Source organism: Pungitius pungitius, chromosome 17 (assembly GCF_949316345.1).
Source record: "Pungitius pungitius chromosome 17, fPunPun2.1, whole genome shotgun sequence".
In the NCBI taxonomy this organism is placed as follows: Eukaryota; Metazoa; Chordata; class Actinopteri; order Perciformes; family Gasterosteidae; genus Pungitius; species Pungitius pungitius.
In genome coordinates, this window is record NC_084916.1 from 12,809,742 (window position 1) to 12,828,356 (window position 18,615).

General features: G+C 48.7%; 1 protein-coding gene across 1 annotated transcript; it reads left to right on the top strand.

The window, feature by feature from the left end:
* The first annotated feature begins 509 nt into the window (after positions 1 to 509).
* On the top strand, positions 510 to 18,541 carry rftn1a (raftlin, lipid raft linker 1a). The gene is made up of 10 exons (XM_037474448.2): positions 510 to 764; positions 5,315 to 5,466; positions 10,786 to 10,969; positions 13,156 to 13,264; positions 15,037 to 15,541; positions 15,620 to 15,823; positions 16,170 to 16,279; positions 16,408 to 16,511; positions 16,867 to 16,942; positions 17,283 to 18,541. The coding sequence occupies exons 2-10, from the start codon at positions 5,319 to 5,321 to the stop codon at positions 17,676 to 17,678; spliced, it is 1,836 nt and encodes a 611-aa protein (XP_037330345.2). The 5' UTR covers positions 510 to 764; positions 5,315 to 5,318; the 3' UTR covers positions 17,679 to 18,541.
* Positions 18,542 to 18,615: the final 74 nt, after the last annotated feature.

An 18,615-nucleotide genomic window follows, 5' to 3' on the forward strand; every position in this document is an offset into this window, starting at 1 on the left:
CAGCGGCTGCTGGTGTGCGGATCTTCCCTGGCAACAAGCCCATCATCTTTTGGTCACGGAGCGTTTTGTTTTTGTCACGGTCTGGTGGTGTGACTGAGCTCCCCGGAGTGTCCTGTCCAGCCTGTGACCACCCATCAGCTCCACCCACCTGAACACCCCCCCCCCCCTCCCCCAGTCAGACGTTTCTGAATTATGAATATGTCTGGATCGCTATGAAATCCGAAGGAGACCTTTTGGAAAAACACAGCCAACCCTGATGGGAGACCGATGTCCTCGTGGGACTAACAGGGAGCTTATCTTTAAAAGGTACTTTGTCCATTTTCTTCCTTACTTTTCAGTGTTTTTTTTTTCTTATTATTCATTTTAAACTCCACAATAACATTTTTTTTCCCCAAAGTGGGTTGGATACTAGATTCCAAACCGGAGAGCAGCGGGTGAGACACCACTGGGAGGAGAGCGAATGAGTGCAAAGCGCCCTCTCCCTCCTCCTCCTCACACCTCCGGTGACAGAGAGGCAGGACGGAGTGTTTATCACGAGCTGCACCGCGAGGATCGGCGGTAGTTTCTAAATGGAGGATCCGTGTCTTGTTCCCCTCGGATCGCGGTACCTGGCCTGATGTGCGTCTCGTGAGCAGCAGCGACGGTGATAAAGGGGGAAAAACACTGGCAAGACTTTAAAAGCGAGAGGAGGCACGCGCACATCTCCCGGAGTGTGAGCTTTCGTTCCGCAACACACTTCGCACCAACTGGGAACGACTTGATTGGTGAGTACACTTTTTGATTAAAAAAAAAATAACCTAAAAATGTACTTACAGAAATTGATTGTGATGATTTGGCAACATGAGTGACCAGACCTAGATTTACTATTCCCATATACATTTTGTTTAAATCTGAAATTCTTTCAAATCTCCCGGTCCGCAAAGCACCGCTTTGACAAACAACTTAAAAAAAGAATTTAACTGCGTGTCCTATAGCCGCCTATATGTACACCCCCCCCCCCCCCCCCCCGCAAAATGAAAGAGTACTATCGCCTCAGCAGAACCTTTCACAATAAAACACCTGTGACGGAGAGCGATCCCCTCGTTCGATTTGTTTGACTTTGTGTGCCGTTTGTTATCCCCGGCGGAACGAAATGAATAAGCCCTCCGCGCGCTGTCACAACCTGCAGGGAGCTCAAGATATGTGCGTGACGGAGTACATGTGTGTGACGGAGTACATGTGTCGAGCGCAGATGGAAGAAGAAGAAGGAGGAGGAAGTGGAGCGTGCGTGGATCCGCGCGTGCGTCAGAACGAGGACGGTTTTGGTGCGCGAGCGACGCGCCGTGTATCGTATCCAGTTCACTAAACTACCGCCGTTAACGGGCGTGTTGTCACGAGACTTTGGGGGGGGGGGGGGGGGGGGGTGAAACATGTAATTTCAAGCTACGCTGCACCCACCAAATGCAATGGGCATCAGTTAGTTACATGGTTATGTATTTGGAAAGCACTTAAAGAAAAAAAAGAAGGCGCTCATTAGCGATGAGCGACATCCAGTTTATTATGCAGGGCATATTCTGTAAGTTGTTGCCCCTCCGACTAAGTGTGCAAGATGATAAATTATGGGTTCGAGTACCTCAAGAGCCCACCGCGGGGGGGATGAGTAAATTGATGCCCTATAGTCTTCCTTTGTTGATAAGCTGTTCTGTTTGGAGTAAAACAGGGTGTGCGAGGAGCAGCGCCGCAGACCAATACATCAATGTCATAATTTGTTTTTATCCTCCCCATGCCGCCTCATTAAAACACTGTTTGAGGTGACTACTTTGTTGCTTGCGAGAATCACACCTCCCTGCAGGCATTTTTGACGTGCTCCCAGTCGCCTCTTTATGTCTCTGACGCCCCCTTCACTCCCTCTGCTCGTTCTGTTTCTCAGTGTCCTTCCCTTTCCCCCTTCAATCGCATCCTTGGGTAGAAACCGAGTGGAGCTCCGACCCAGCGGGAGGGGAGCCCACTCCCCTCTTTGCTGTCAAGCAATCATTCAGCTCTAAAAAGTGATTTCATTCAGTCAAATGGCTGAAAGGCCCTAAAAAAAATGTCTTTTTTGCATAGACGACGTAAGCAGCAGGCATTCCGGCTTCCAAGCAGACCCGTAAAGTCCCGTAAGAAAGGAGACTGGAAGCCAGTGAAGTTTTATTTTGCTGGCTAGAAATCCGTTGGGTGCATCAGGTGAGAAATGGAAACACAATCGGCAACGACTGTTATTTGCAGCGTGACAAACATTACGCTTCCTCTGGGGGCACGCGGGGGTTTTTAGTTAATCGCAACCTCTGAAATAGTAAAATATATACATTATCCCTGGTGTCTGTGTGAGGAAATCAGAAAGGCTAGTGCTTCAACCTTTCTTATTCTCACCACACATTCCTGACCGCTGCCCCCTTTTGGTAATGCTAATGCACATTTGTTAAGAACATCATTTGGAGGCAGTGGTTCGGAGTCTTTTTCAGTAAAAGCAGGGTAGAATTTTCTCTGCTAAGCCCCCTCGTTATTGGGATGCTTCAAAGTGCATTACCACATTTATACCGTGCCCACAGAAAATACTGATTGGCTGGCAGCTAAAGATATTATGTTGGGACTAGCGACGCTCTTAAATCGGCTGGAATATTAGCCTATTATAGGCTTAATGCAGATTTTCAATATGTTCTCATATAGTGGCAGTACAAAAACATTGAGATGTTTTGGGTCATTTAGAAACCATGCGCTTACTTAATCCTCATAACAGCTGTTGCTTTCTGTAGCTAGTCAGCATAGTGGATTATAATAAGTGGTTTTCAAATATATATTTATACAGTGCACTGAAAACAATGTCTAGTAGAGCGCTTTCAGACAGAAGAGACTTAAAAGGGGAATCCCGTAATTACTTTTAATTTCCCCAAGCTTGTCTGTAGGTCTCCTTGTGCAGCGGATGAACGCTGCCCCTTAGAACACCCCCTCCCCCCCCCCCCTCCCCTCCTCCTCCCCCCCCCCCCCCCCCGAGTGGCACGGGAGGTAGCAGAGCAGTGGCACGTAGCAGACGGATTATGCTCTTGCGTAAATCCGCTGTCATTTCAAAACCGCTCGGTTACAAGAGATTCTCTAATGAGAAGCCCTCTGCGTCTCCCCGTCTATCTTCCTCTTCACTCCACTCTCTCCGTCACTTCTCTTTATCCGTCTCCCTCCCTGCAGTCGCTCCCCGTTAAATGTGATGTTTCTGCTGTCAAGGCCCTTTTTCTGTCTGTGTGTTTGTGTCGGAGCAAGTGAGAGACGCCGCTTGAAGTCGACATGTAGAGAAAAGGGCCTCGTGTGTTGAGAAAAAGGCCTCGAGTCTCGAATTCACCTACAACCACCTTTTTTTTTCAAAAAATATTCTATGTTGTGTCCAATTACAGAGATCTGCTTCCAAACCGAACAGACTTCAGAGTTCAGCGGTTAAACGAGGCCTTTTGTTTGGAAACGGAACCGTCAGACGCACACTGAAAAGGATGATGAGATGCCGTATAACACAGTTAAGCTGTAGGCGAGTCAAGACCCTGACCAGAACCAATCCGCTCTTATTTGAGAGCAATAAAACCAACTGCCACGAGCAAAATAGCAAGCGAGTTACTCCAAATTGTCATGATTTTAAGCACTGCAATATGCATGAAGACATTTTTGAAAATTGCGATAATTTGCATTGGAGTCTGGCAGAAAGTGTGTTTAAAGTACGAGAGCTAAAGCAAAGGCTGAGAAACGGTAGAGGATGAAAGGAAAGAGGATGCACATGACTCCTTCCCTACATGCTACTCTTCGCACCCCCGGTTGTCAAATAGCCATCATTATCCTATCCAAAGGTTTCTCCTCCATCCTATGCCCCACCCATGATTCAGCCCGCTAAACATCGCCACATCAACCGGCGCCTTGTCCTCCTGCAGACGGAGCGTACTAAAGCACCGGCCTGGAGGGGGAACGTTTGGATCTACCGGGTCTCGTAACCCAAAGTCCCACAGGACTGGCCGGCTGTCTGCCTGGGAGACGCTGTAGTAGTTTTAAGCGACATTGATGTGATCAATTAAATGATTGAATCAGGAGAGCACAGTTTGATTGGTGGGGGGGGGGGGGGATTGAAGGGGCCAGATGAAATACAATAAAGTCAGGATCACGGGAGTCTCGTCTAATCAAGGCCATTGTGACGGTAGAGAGAAGGACGCTGTCCTAATCAAGGACGGCGGCAGAGGCCAAAGACAAAGAGCTGTATTAAGGCACGAGTCATGCAAGAGCAGAGAATCGAGTGATGACACATTGAAGAGCTAATGGTGTGAGAGTTCAGGGGGGGGGGGGGGGGGGGTCAACTTGCACACACCCATCCGGCTCAATGTCTGTCTGATAGGATCGTTAGCCGAGTTAATGTCTGTGCACTTGGGAGTTACAGGACTGTCTGCGTGCTCCCTACACAGATCTACAGAGATGCAGATGAAGACCCGCCTCGGGGAGGGGACACGCACACACACACACACTCAGAGACACGCCGTGTCAGACGGGGATGTCGGGCGCTGTGATGGTTTGAGGGTACCGACGCTGTCACGTCTGATCAGAAGTGACAATATCTGGGCCCGCCCTCTTTCTCTCTGGTCCTTTTGTGGCTCTCTCCTCTCTCTCTCTCTCTCTCGTTCTACCCTGCAGCCCCTTTGTGTGTCGATCCAACCCAACTCGTTTGTCCCCAAAATCACCACCCCTGCTTAAAAGGAAATGTGAAAGCTCCCTCCCAAATTGTGTTTCCAATCAGCTACCCTTGAGGGTATCTACTGGTCCTTACGCAGCGGGGGAAACTCTTAACATTGATTTATTTGGGCTTCGAGGCCACGCTCGGATCAACATATAAATGGGTTAGCGGTAAAACATGTTTAGTGTCTCTCCCCTCCTCTCCCCGTCTATCTGGTCCTGCGCCGCTTCGCTTGAGAGGGCAGAAAATCAGTCTCATTTCTGCTTTAATTCATTCTGATCAAACATGTCGCTCCCAATCAGCCACATTTGATTAGGAGATGCCCAAATCATGGCCCACCAAGCAGGTAATGGCCGACACTTCCGTATTTCCCTTTAATTGCAATGTGTGCGTCAGATTCACATATTATTTCTCAGACATAAGCAATAGAATTCAGACTCGCGTGTGATTTATCAGGCACACTCGAGTGCTAATGTGCATTTTGTATTTAGAAACGACCCATTCCACGTCTCCCACTCCAGTCTTTGTTAGCACCATCCCATGTTTCTGTCTTTTCATTTCCATTTTTTATTTTAACACTTTTCCTCTCCTCCTTCCTCACAGAGACATGGGGTGTAGGCTTCCTAAGTTGCGGAAGGCAGAAGAGAGGCGAAGCCCGGGTAACATCTACTCCACCCTCCGACGGCCACAGGTGGAGACTAAAGTGGGCGTGGCATACACCTACCACTTCCTGGATTTCCTTTTGGGGAAAGAAGGTACGGATACGTTTAATCCTTTGTCCTTTCTGGGCCGGGCTCTTGAAACCCACTGAGACGTGGACTTCTCCCAAACTTACGTATTTTAACCAACATTGTAGCATCCGCATCTGAAATGCCATTTTATGTAAAAGAATCCCACGAAGCAGACAACAAAATGCCCATGATAAGTTAGGCTCTGAAGGTCCTCACTGTACCTTTCTGAGGTTTTACTATGTGCAGGAGTGCACAGCGAGTGAATGGGGGACAGACGGAGGAAGCGATTTCCAGAGATGGCTGAAATGAAAAGAAGAAAAACATCTCATTAGATGCAGCAGATCTGATTCACATTTTTTCCCCACTTCCATTTGGAGGGAAACAGGCTCCAAGGAACTTCACGTTTGGCCGTAATTCAAAGGAATTGTTTTTACTGAGCACCTTGTTCTTTTTTTTTTTTTTTTAAGAGCGGTTGTCCACTTCGGTCCCGCTCTGTGTTGTCATAGTGAACTCTGAGTGTTTTTCCTCTTGCACTCATGAAACAGCCTCACTTGCTGTTCCAACAATAACCAGTTAGAATGAAATGTTTTGGTCAGCAACTGTGTGTTTTTCCTACCGTAAGTGTCTCATAAGCTGAAGTTGTGTGGCTCCTGTTGCACAGTTGAAAGAGTTCACAAAATCTCAGATTCAGCTATATTGTGCCCTCCAACTTCCCCCTGCCTCTCGCTCGCCCAATGACAATACACTAAAGCTGATTTCTGTTACTTTGACTCATGTTTTTATGATTATGAAAAGTAGTTTTTCTTATACCATGTGAGTCTGTTTGTGTTTGTCTCTGTGTGTGTGTGTGCGTGTGTGTGTGTGCGCAACGTCTTGAGAATGTTTGATGAGAATCCTCCAGAGGCATCTGGTGCCTATAAATACTAATTCTGCCATTGTGTTGGTGTGCACTGCGAGGAGATAGAAAGGGAGACGAGGAAGAGAAACCGATGGTGTCAAAAGCGCAGATAAAAAAAATCCCCTCTTTTTCCCCTCGTGGCTTAACGTCTCCACGAGCCGGCTCCCTGCTCTCCATCACCCAACCAGCTGAAGCAGGTGCGAGCAGCTCAATGAAGGCCTTTTTTTTTTTTTTTTTTTCCATGGAGGCGTTTCCGCATGCAACACTGTTACCGCAGACAGCCGGCACGGTGCCACAGCCAAGTGGCAGCGGCCTGCTTGCCAGTCGGCTTCATTTTCCGCCAGCCGTATTATGTTTGGCAAATTGGTTCGGCCGTGGTGCTGGCTGTCAGAACGGGGCTGGCGACCAAAACCCACAATAGACACGAGGATTGCTCGTGTGCACAGAGCGGGAGCCGATCAATGGTCTGATCGCGTGGGCAGCACACACACACACACGCACGGTTCATTCACAATCACATGAAACACTTTATAGCTCGTAGTCAACAGAGTTAGTGTTATCTTTCAACCGACAGGCAGGTCATTTATATGGTAAAACTCACTGACGCCACCTGAGCTGCTAAAGACGGGTTTGCTCTAAACACAGCTACTGTGAATGGATTGTGTGTGTGTGTGTGTGTGTGTGTGTGTGTGTGTGTGTGTGTGTGTGTGTGTGTGTGTGTGTGGGCGTATATGCATGTCTCTCTCCCCTCTCTCTCCATGTGTGATTGAGAGACCAAGAGAAGTGAAGGATTCCTGGAGGATTATCTGATTGTTCGTAGCGATTGGGAGACCTCATTCCAAAGCAAAGGGATTTATTTGTGTTTGTGTGTACGTCCCCGTGTCCGTGCACGTGTGTATGTAGGAGGCAGATAGAGGGATCCGTACGTCAGTCCATGACATTGAAGAAACCCACGGTCAAATTCACGCTTTAATTCAATTTGGCTTCCATTAGTGGTTCCCCGCCAGCGTGAAAAACAAATATGGTGCCCCTCGGAGAGATGTGTGCGACTGGGTGGCTGTTTAATAAACTCAATTGTGAGCACAACTTGGTTGAGAGTGCAGAGGAGAACAGGTTGGTGTGTCACCATGTGAACTTTCCAGTCATGACATTTCCCAGAAACAGTGTTGCTGATAACAAAGCTGTGTTTTTTTATAGGCTTTTTCTCTGACTCCAGGAGAGCTTTTAGCTCAGAAATATTTCCATGGGAGTAGGCCCAACTTACTCAGAGGTAGTCAGTCATTCCCATTTGGCCTTTGCGTCTCTTTTTGATATTCGCCTCCAAACCAACATCTTATTCCACGGATTTGTCTAATTATTCTCTAATCTCCTGCGCCGTGACACCTTTACAGTAAATGCCACAATCGTCATCACTCCCGTTTCAAAACTAATTGGTTACCTCGACGTGAACGCAAAGAAACAGCCAGGTGTGACATTTGAACCCCCCCCCCCCCACCCCTCCTCCCCCTTTGTGCCGGAGCTGTGCTCGGATAACGAGCTAGCATAGCGTGAACCGAAAAGGGGTAGCGCAACGTGGGGGGGGGGGGGGGGGAGAAGAAAGTCGAGGAGTTGAAACGCAGAACAGAAGGAACGAGCCGAGCCGAAGAACCAGAGGCGAGCAGTCAGTCAGTCAGTCAGTCAGTCGGGTCTGGAACGAGGCGGGAGAGCGGAGCGTCTCCGGAAGGCGGGCGGAGGGGTGTGAGAAGGAGCGGGAGTCGGGAGCCTCGAGGATGTGTGAGGAAGCAACTCGGGTGTGATACTGCGTGACTAACGCCGGGCCTCCGAAACGCCGCTGATGACTTTCTGCCGCCCCGCAGAGACGGAGGCCCGCTCGGCTCATTAAAACTTACAACATGTGCCTGATGCTCAGCAGCGTGTGTGTGTGTGTGTGTGTGTGTGTGTGACTCTTTGCTTCTGTATATACCGGCGGGTGAGGTTATTGCGACTGGAGGTGTGCAGAAGGTCTGCGCTCGTGTGCATCAACACCTGAATGCTTTGATAAATGGCTCCTCTGCTGACACAGACCGATATACATTACCCCCCCCCCCCCCCACCACCGCTTCACGTGGTTAATCTTTGCTGTCGGATTCCGTCTGAAGTATTTGGCTTGGAGGGCGGGCGAGGCGCAGATCCATCAGTTTGAGAGATCTTTCCTGCCTGACACCCTTTTTCCAGGCGGTGCTCATAGATTGTTGAGACTGTCGATGCCACTTCAAACCGTCTCTCCTAACGATTCCTCAACGCAGTTTCCATCTTATTGTCTCTCTCTGGAAGAAGCAAAGGTGGCAGAGAGATTCGCAGGTGCCTGAAGTGCCTCGCTGTCTCCAGCTGTACGAGCCTTCTGATCAGAAGCCCCCACCCCCCCACCCCCCCTTTTTTGGACAAAACTCCGATGCTGACCAACAACCCTCACAGGCCCCTGGGTGCATTCCCAAAAGCAGCGAGGAGCTCCTGGAGCGCCAGGAAGCTGATTATTTTATAGTCACTGTTTTGGCACATGGCCTCGCCTAGAAAACTCTGGTAGTCATTAGAAGGCTATTTAAATAAACGTGAACCTCCAGCAAGCATAGGGATAAGCCTGCGGGGCGGCTGTGAGTAATCCCCATGCATCACCTAGCAGGCTTAGTGCAACAACTCTTTCTCCCTCTCCTTCTCTCCTTCTCGCTCTCTCTCGCTCACAGGCAAAGAGAAAGACGGCCCACACGCGCTCGCCGAGACGCTGTGACACGCATACGCCGCGGAATGCGCTTTTAAAGTGAGAAATTCTGGGATTAAAGTACAAGGAACCAACAAAGCCGTTGGAGCAGAAGGGAGAGGACTCGCGCGACCTTTTAGTCCGGCCACTTGCAGGCCAGCGTCAACAAAACTTCCATCACACATCTCCCTTTTGGACTTGTATGCCCTCACCACACCGTAAAACTCCACCCGGGCTTCTCTGCCCCCCCCTGAGCCGTTTCCCCTGAGACGCTTTTGTAATCGCGGCCTCCGTGCTTTGTCCCGACGGGGTGAACAAAGTGGGCTTCCCGAATAACTTCTGTACGCCTGGCCTGACCCGGCTGAAGCTTCTCGGTGCTGCGTGAGTGCCAGCTGATGACGGCCAATGGCTGTTTAGGGTGACGGGATCGATTTGTCATCATCCTCAGTGTACTGCTTTTGATAAGCCACTACAGACACCAGTTTAAGGCTCTCCTGGTTACGCCAAAAAATGATGAGATGGTCGGCTTGTGTCAAGGAGGCTTTTTGTTGGGATGGATTGACTGTTCATGTGCTTGTACCCCTCACATGATGGCCAGCATCTCGTATATGTGTGTGTGTGTGTGTCAATACGCCGGGTGATGGAGAACAAATTGAAAATGAGATGCCCCCTCCCTTGTTTGTGTCGGTCTAGTTAATTTATTCAGGTTATTTCCTCTTCTCCAGACCGATGCAAATGAGATTGAATGGGAGAGGATGACAAGCACTCAGGCACAAACCGACTGCCTCATCTCTCTCTCTCTCTCTGTCTCTCTGCTTACTGCCTCTCTCTTTCTCTCCTTTCTTCACTTTTCTCATCTCATTTTCCACGCGCTCTCTCTCTCTCTCTCTCTCTCTCGCTAACACACACCTGGCTCCACTCAGAGATTGAGAAACACACGGCCATACATGCACGTGTTCCCCTTAAAGCTCGGGAAACGAGCGGTGAGCTTTACCACAATGCACCCACCCCCCCCCCCCCCCGAGAGGGCGCTTCACTCAAACACTGCGCTGTCCCTTCCAGGGTTTACCCGTGGCGGTGCTCACGGACGATAAGCTCCTCAAACCATTTTCCTTTTTTTTTATGTGCCCATTGTGTTTGGTAATAAGGAGAAGCGGCTCGGTGTTAGTGATTCCTGGTAATACCACACAGCCAAGCAGGCAATGTGATAGCATTGTCTTTGCATCCCTTTGATGTGTGTGCGTGCATTTTTGACTGCATTTAAAAGCGCAAGAGAAAATGTGTTTGTCTGTGTCTGTGATATGGATGAGTGTGTGTGTGTGTTTTTGAAAGCGCCCTGTGCAGCATGCGTGTGCATCCATCTCCTTGCATGTGTTTCCCAAGCAGCCAGACCGCTGGTGACATTGTGGTTAATAGTTGTGGTGTAATTAGTTTCAGATTTAGCGTGAAGATGCCATGTGTTGTTGTTCAAGGGGGGAATTATCATAATGGAACATGATCCGTCTTTGTTTCCTCACACCCTTTGTCCCTTTCTTCTTTCCCCCTCCCTGTTCCAGTTTTTTCCTCCCCTTCTTAACTCCTCTCTACTATTTTCCCTCGGGCCTCTTTTGCAACCCGTCATGTCCATGTCTTGAACATCTCCAGTGGGTTTCCCCCCCCCCCCCCCCCCCCCCTCCTCCCCCTCTGCTCTCACCTGTTCTCCTTCCTGCAGAGGTGCCCGTGTCGTCGGTGCTCTGCCTCTCCTCGGTCCGGGAGCTCCCGGTTCAGGTCCGGGAGCTCTACGCGCAGGGCTTCGTGCTGGTCGCCGTCCACCCGTTCGTCCATCCCTGCGGCCCGAGCCACGCGCGCATCCAGCGCCAGCTGCACCGGGCCGTGCTGGTCCGAGAGACGCCGAGGTGAGCACACTCGGGAAGCGCGAGTGGCGCCCCCTTTTCGTAGAGCGAGACGGGGGGGTTTGTGTAGCGGATTGATTTCAAATGACTGAGATGGTTCATTTGCATCCGGATTTAGAAGGTAAAGCCGCCTTTTGCAACGTGGTTGTTTTGACGTGGAAGCCAACTGAGACCCATTACCACGAGCACAATCCTGCACCTCACCTCCTCCTCTTGATGTCAATTTAATTGCAGATGAGTCAACGACAAAAAACATCTAATTTTAGCTCACCGTCCCAATTCTTTCCCTTTTGACTGTACTTGACATTATACCATAGCGTCTGACTACAAGGCACACGGTGCATCTCTTCTTTAACCCAGTTATTCTCTGGTGAAAAGCACGTTTTGCTTCTTTTTTTTCCCCCCCCACTACTAAGTCTGGGGAAGCAAGCAAGCAGAGCTTCATCTCAGCATCTCACCGCGGCAGTTACTGACATATTTGCTCAAAACAGGATCCCCACCCTACATGCAGAGACCTCTTGTGTCTCCTGGTTGGTTGATTTAATTTGTTGTTCCATTGGGTCTTAACTGATTCTTCCCATAGCCCAGTACAGATATCGGCCTTTATCGAAAGTCATGCATACTTATTTTCCCACAATTTCTCATAGTGTGAACCAATGCTAAATATCTCTAACTATGGGATGGATTTCCTCATTCATGTTCACCAGAGGAATCATTAGCACTTTAGCAATCCCCTGACTTTACATCTCAAACTACCAGCAGGTCAGTTTTGACTAATTAAATAAATCCTCATTAACACAACATTTAGTACAGATATTAGTTATTGATATTACTTTATTGATCCATGAGCTTTTCATTTTACTCCATATTTTGGTGAACATGATATTATTTCAATAATTTGCTTCATGACTTAATACTGTTTACTTCATGTTTTCATCAGCCTCAGCTGTATTTTGTTTGCATCGCTAGTGTAAATGCTATCGCTAGTAAACCTTAGCATAGTAACATTGAGAACATGTTATCATTGTGAGCATGTTAGCATAGCATTTGGCTCAAAGAAACCAATCACTACACGAGTGAGGTAACGTACATGAAATTATCCGCGCTCTCTCCAAAATCATCTTAATGAAATGTTTGTATTGTATGGAGATGGGAACCCCGGGGATCAGTCTATTTTTACTAGGACAACCATGGTCACATCCACTTTATCCTTTCAATTAAAGGTATTACTTTGAGTCTGCAGTTTTTGGGGCATTCTCCTGTGTTCAGTCTCTAATGTGAATTCAAGAATTAGCTTATCATACTCCCTGTAACTTACACACCAGCGCCGACACACTCCCTCTAGTGCACAGGCGGGTCCCGGGCTGCTCCTTTGATGCCCCTGCTGCCAAGTGGTCCTGCTGCTTCCTGGCACCTGTCACCGTGGAGACGACTGATTGCATCATCAGCACTCGCCAGAGTGGAACGGCACGCTGAAAGAGAAAATCCATCTCTCCATCCTTTCATCTGCTTTCCTCAGTGATGGCCGTCCCCCCCTTTTTTTCTTCTTTTGTCCTCCCCCCCCACACACACACACACACACACACACACACACACCCTCTCCGCCCCCCTTTAACTCCGCCTTTTATCTCCCCATCACCGCCATCCCCTTTCATCAAAAACCCTAAAAATGAAAGAAACCAAATGTGACAGATGTACTGTTTCAAATCCAGCTGAGAATGTCACTCGCGCCTCAGTGCACAAGATATTACCACGGCCTTCCCTCTGACCTCAATCCAAATCTGAAGAGGCGTATCTGAATACTCCTTTCATGATGGTGTCTCTCAGTGGGAGCCAAAGGAAATTCAGTCCCTCTCTCTTTCTAATAAGTCTATTGTGGTGGTGGTGAACATGTGCTTCCTTTTTTTAAATGGGAAATTCAGCCTGCCCCAGAATCGACATTATGTTTCTGCCGTGAGTCAATGAGCGCTCGTGAACATGAGCCTCATTGAGACTGTAATGTTTCTGGGTAATGGAACTGCACAGGTGATGATGGGGAAAAAAAAAACGCCTAAAGGAAATGTAACGTTGGAACTGTACGACCACATTTGACGTGTCATGGTTCACGAGAGCAGAATTGAACTGAACTGAATGACGGATGCTTAACGCCGAGTAATCTAAGGAAATACTTTTATTTCCTCACCCTACAGTTCTGAGAAAAACCAGCTGAGGTGGGGGAGACATCGTCTGGAGACGGACGTGTGCGTCGCAGGTCATCAGGTGGCTGACCCGGAGTTGATCCAGAGCTATGTCAAGAGGGTGAGTTCAGTATTTTGCAACCATTCAAACTACACAGGGTGTTAAATAATGACCTCAGTTTTCTAAAGCAACAAATTACAATAATGTAACAGTTCGAGGGTGTAACGCTAGTTAGGCCCGACGCGTATGCAACCCTCGATCAGTATCACATTGCATCAGTGTAGAGGAGAAATAGTCCCTGTACGTGCATGTAAACAGCATTGACACGGAATGCTACCTTATCGCTGAAGAATGCACGCGTTATAATAAGGTATAAAGCATGGGATTGCTGTGTATACTGACAACAACGTTGGTGTGATTTAGTGTTTTTGGAATATGCAGTTGTGGCATTAAAAAGATGTGACCTCTGCAGACCTTTTGTAGCCCGCTACTGAAGTAATAGAACAAACCGGATCTTCCCCCTGAAACGGCTTTGCTGAAGATTTGCAGAGCGAGGTTAGCTGTGTGATTTAAATATATATATATATATTCAAAAAGGTTGTCTGTTAAAATTGTGTGATGCCAAGTCAGTGGACTCTTTGGAAAAATTAAACAACGTTCCCTTAATAAGGGAACATAATGGGGCCTAAATGGCTACAGGCAGCAGCCTTTAATTGCCTGTCTTTGCCATATGGTAACCCTGCCTCTTAAAAATGAATGCAGGAGGAAAGTAACTGGATTCCCACCAGTTGCGGCTCCTGTGCCTCTGCACGCTCTCCTGTAACAACGAAACAAAAGGAGGAGCCCTATAACAAATGGACGGTCACAGAAGTCATGGTAAACCGTAATGAGACTTGACCCCAAGATGCCCTGCCAACCACCGCGTCATTACTGGCATTTATCAGCTGTAAAACTCACTTTTAGTCTCTGCGCTCATGAATTCTGCAACAGCCCCACAATGGGAAATGAAAATGTGCTCTATTGAATAGATTTGCATCTGAACACACATGGAGCACAAAGGGAAACCTGATTGGATGGAAATGCACATCACAGAATATAATGTGATAGGCCTCTGCACCGTGAGATGAATAACCAATCGGATCACAAGCTGCCAGAGAGGGTTCAAGATAAGAACCCAGGAGCAGTACCGGGAAGACGGAGTGACAGCCTGGCCGTGTGTGTGTGTGTGTGTGTGTGTGTGTGTGTGTGTGTGTGCACGTGCACGCTCAGTTTTTAAATTCTCCACTTCAATTTCAGCTCCAGCTCCTGCTATCTCACCCACTCTCAATCTGTCTCCGGACACACTCATCAGATAAAACGCCGTGACTTTGTGTAATTGTGAGTGTGTCGGGTGGTAATAGAGAGACTGTTAATATATGTGGTGTGTGTGTGTGTGTGTCTGTGTGTGTGTTGGTGGATGAGTGAAGTGTCAAAAGTCGCGGGGTAATGGGGGAAGATGCGTCTCATTATTGTTTGGTGGTATTGTACAATCTGATTTCTCTCCCGTTGAGCCTGTCTAAAACTGTCATCCCAAATATCAACTGACAATTAACCGCCACCGCTCCGCGGGGAAGGAGCGGCAGAGGCGCGCACACACGCCTGCGTCGAGATAATGAGGTCCTTTTTGTCATTTGAATATTTGATCTTTGCAGATGATTAGGTAGGTTGTTATTTTGCAGAATCTCTACTCTGCGTTTGCAGCCTTTGTTTGTGTGTAAATGTGTTTGTGGCGATGTGAATGACGTCCTTTTATATTTATGTGTCAATAGTATTTTGAACAGCGTGTAATGTGAGTGTGTGTTGTGTGTGTGTGTGTGTGTGTGTGTGTGGGGGGGGGGGGGGTTCGCCCACAGATCCAGGATGTAGCGGAGCAAGGCGTGATGTTCGTGGGGTTTCTGCAGCAGCCGGGGGGAGGACCCTGCTTCGTGGGTCACTGGGATCCTGAGGAGCTGTCCTCCTTGCATTCAAGCCCTTCGCCCATACACCGACACCCCCTCAGCGCCAGCAACAGCCCAACGGACCCTTCAGAACCTGAACCTCAGGAGATGGGCCTTGCAGGCGCAGAAACTAACGCCGGCCCCCTGAAGCCCAAACGAGAAGAGTCGGCACAGAAGAGGAGCCACCTGCCGGACCTCAAGCAGTCCACGGAGAACCGCTTGAACCTTTCCAACCAGAGAGACGGACAAAGTTCAAGCTCGGGCAGCTGGCCCAGCTCCCCCGAGCTGGATGGAAACCGCGAAAAGGGGTTCTGCAACACAAACGGGAAGAGCCGACCGACGGCGCACGACAACAACAACCACGTCCGGGTCAAGAGTTCCGAGAAGGACGAGAACGCCGCCTCACCACCAGCGCAGGGAGGTAAGCGACCCGATTCGGGGACAAATCGCCGCCACGCAAAGTTCTACCCGGTGTCTTCATTTGTGGATTTGCGTGTAGGGATGCAGCTCTTCGCCTTGTACAACCACACGGGGGAGATGAACGCCTCTCTGAGGTTCTACTCCCTGCGGGTGCCGCTGCTGGTGCAGAGGGAAGCCGGGCTCATCACGGACGTCGACACGCACTGGCTCGACCACATGACTCAGCATTTCACGAGCGGCGCGCACCTCGTCGACGGGTTCTTCCACCTCAGGGAGGAAATGGGTAAATCGGGGAAATGAAAATGTTCCATAAACCGAAGAGTCCTCCTCCCCTTTTACTGGTTCCACCAGTTTGTTAACAAGAGGAAACGGTTTCCCGGGCTGCGGAGCTCTGCTGCAGGGTGACGTGTGATATGCATCGACCGAGCGCTGGCGTATAGAATAAGCCGCCGATTTACGGCACGTCCGTTCCGCGCAGTAACTTGGCTCAAGAAGGGGGATCAATAGTGAGAGATTGGAGGGTGGAAAAGAGCTCGTAACTCCTGTTTGTCTCTCACTCACTCTCTCACACACACACACACACACACACACACAACCTCCTCTGTCCCTAACTTGTCCCTCTCCTCCAGACAATGGCGTTTCATCCGTGGACAGTGTGTTCATCTTCCAGAGCGCCGCGGAGGAGACCACGAGCGCCTCCTACGACGCCATCGTGGTTGAGCAGTGGACCGTTGTGGACGTGGGTCTTTTTATGTTTTTGAGTACTAATCTTTTGTGACTGAAGTCCTGAGCTTTTTTTTTAATTCTGCCAAACATGGTCCCCTCCCTGTGTGTCTCTGTCTGAGCGCTTCTCCGTCTCATGTCCAGGGCGTGGTGGTGAAGACGGACTACATCCCCTTGCTCCAGTCCCTGGCTCCGTATGGGTGGAGGCTGATGTGCGTGTTGCCCACACCCATCGTCAAGACGAACGGGTACAGAGACGCCGCCGTCGCAGCTTGGACTCACCTGTCCTCTGCTTTCGCTTCACATGCCATCACTTTGGACAGCGTCCTCCTACGTGCTGCTTTATTGATTACAGAGACATTGTTCTCTTGTCTTAAACTGTTTTTGTTCTTTTCGGGATTAAGGCTGACGGCAGAGCGAAAAAAGAAGAAAATAAATAAATAAAAATAAAAAAAACAGGACAGCTGGTTTGGGAGATCTGACAAATCACCGTCACATGCTCATCTCTACATGAAACCGCTTTTGAACAAAAAAAGAATCCGCCTTCAGATTGTGACATTAGAGGCGCCGGTGGTTAAAGTGCCGCTCTCTTCCCTCCTGCAGCGACGGGAGTTTGTCGACCAAGCAGATCCTCTTCCTCCAGAGGCCCGTCCTGCAGCGCAAGAGAAAAGACTTCAAGGTTTGCCCCCCCCCCCTCCGTCTTCCAAACCTGTCACTTGTGTCTGTTGTGCCTTTAGGATCCGTGCTTTATGTCACAGAAGGTGTCATTGATTAAGAAAAAAAAGAAAAAAAAGTTGTGCTACTAAAAATGGGACGTACAGCAACAAAAAAAAAAATTCAAACCGCTCAGGAAGAAGTCTAAGAATAGGCGAAGACTCGAGCGTGCACTGTACAGGGAAAGAGGCGTCAATCGAGAGGCGCTTTGTTGTGGTTTGGCAGGTGTCTGGAGAGATGGAAGGAAAGAGACACGGCGCCAAGCGCCAAACCTGCCTCTCACTGCACATCTGTTTGTCTTTCAGATGCGGAACCTCAGGGGTCGCAGCAAGGCAAAGAGAGACACTCCGGAAGACAGAGAGAACATGTACCCGCTGATGGACAGGCTGAGAAGAAACTCAAAAGATGAGGAGGAGGAGGAGGAAGAGCAAGAGCAAGAAAAAGAGGCTGAGGGGAGGAAGAGCAGGGACAGCGAAAGGAGCGAAGGAGCGGGCCTTCAAAGGGGCTTCTCGCCCCTCTCGGGGAGCGGGGCCTCTCTTGAAGAGGAGGAAGAGGAGACGGACATTGATAACATCCCTCCGCCTCGGCTAGGGAAGCCGCAGAGGTGGACAGATGTGTGTCAGAGAGTCGACGGAGGGGTCAAGGAGGAGCTGAAGACGGAGGAGCGCATCAAGCAGCAGCTGTTTTCCGGCGTCTGTTGACACATTGGGCACAAAGCTGAGGAGTTTACAAAAAAAAGCCTTTTGAAATAACTTTTAGTTTTAAAGTTCCAACCCAGATGTGGTCGGACACGGCGTCACTAGTATTCCCGTACCGTTACCATGGCTTCGGTGTCTTGGTTGTTGCTCTCTGATGTCTCTTCTACAAAATGAAACGGCTCAAGGCCGATGGAGAACGTCTCCAGGTCTGAGCATGCGATGGTTGTATTTGACTTCTCTAGGAATAGGACGGTTAAAAAGGGAGCACTGATTTCAAGGGGCTCACTGTATTTTATTTTTTTGACAAGGGGCGAGGTGATAAATGTTTGTATTAGAGCCTGACGGACACGTGCATCCGGCTACTATAGCTCACACTTCAGCTTGAGTCATGAACTCATAAATGCGTTTTTTTGTACTGTTCATTTTCCCCATTTTAACATCTATTTGAATGCATCTTTATCACGAAAATCATTTTCAAAGAAGATTCCTCATATTTGGAAGTTCGATCTTTTATTAGCTGGGTTCTAAACCACGTTACAATGTATTGTCATTAAGCATTAAAGGCTACATTCATGTAAATGACTAAATAACCGTTGAATCATTCGCTCTAGTTGGGATGTGTAAGAGGCTTTTACCTAATGAGTAATGGTAGCGGAAGTATACTGTAAACCCAAAATGTCTGCAGAGAAACAATTTTTGTAATTTGGGAGAATTGACCTTTTAAAAGGTTTCTTTTGGGGGGAAAAAACCTGCATAATAGGAATCTACTGTTCATTACTTATTTCCTGGACCGCCTGTGTCGTGTCTTCGTGTAACATGTGAGTCTTCATATAAAAGCACAGGTCAATAAAATGTTTCAAAACCGATTCAATTTATTTCATTTCCTTTATCTCACATCAGTACAAACTGTTCTCCTCGTTCAAGGAGGAAATGTGAAAAC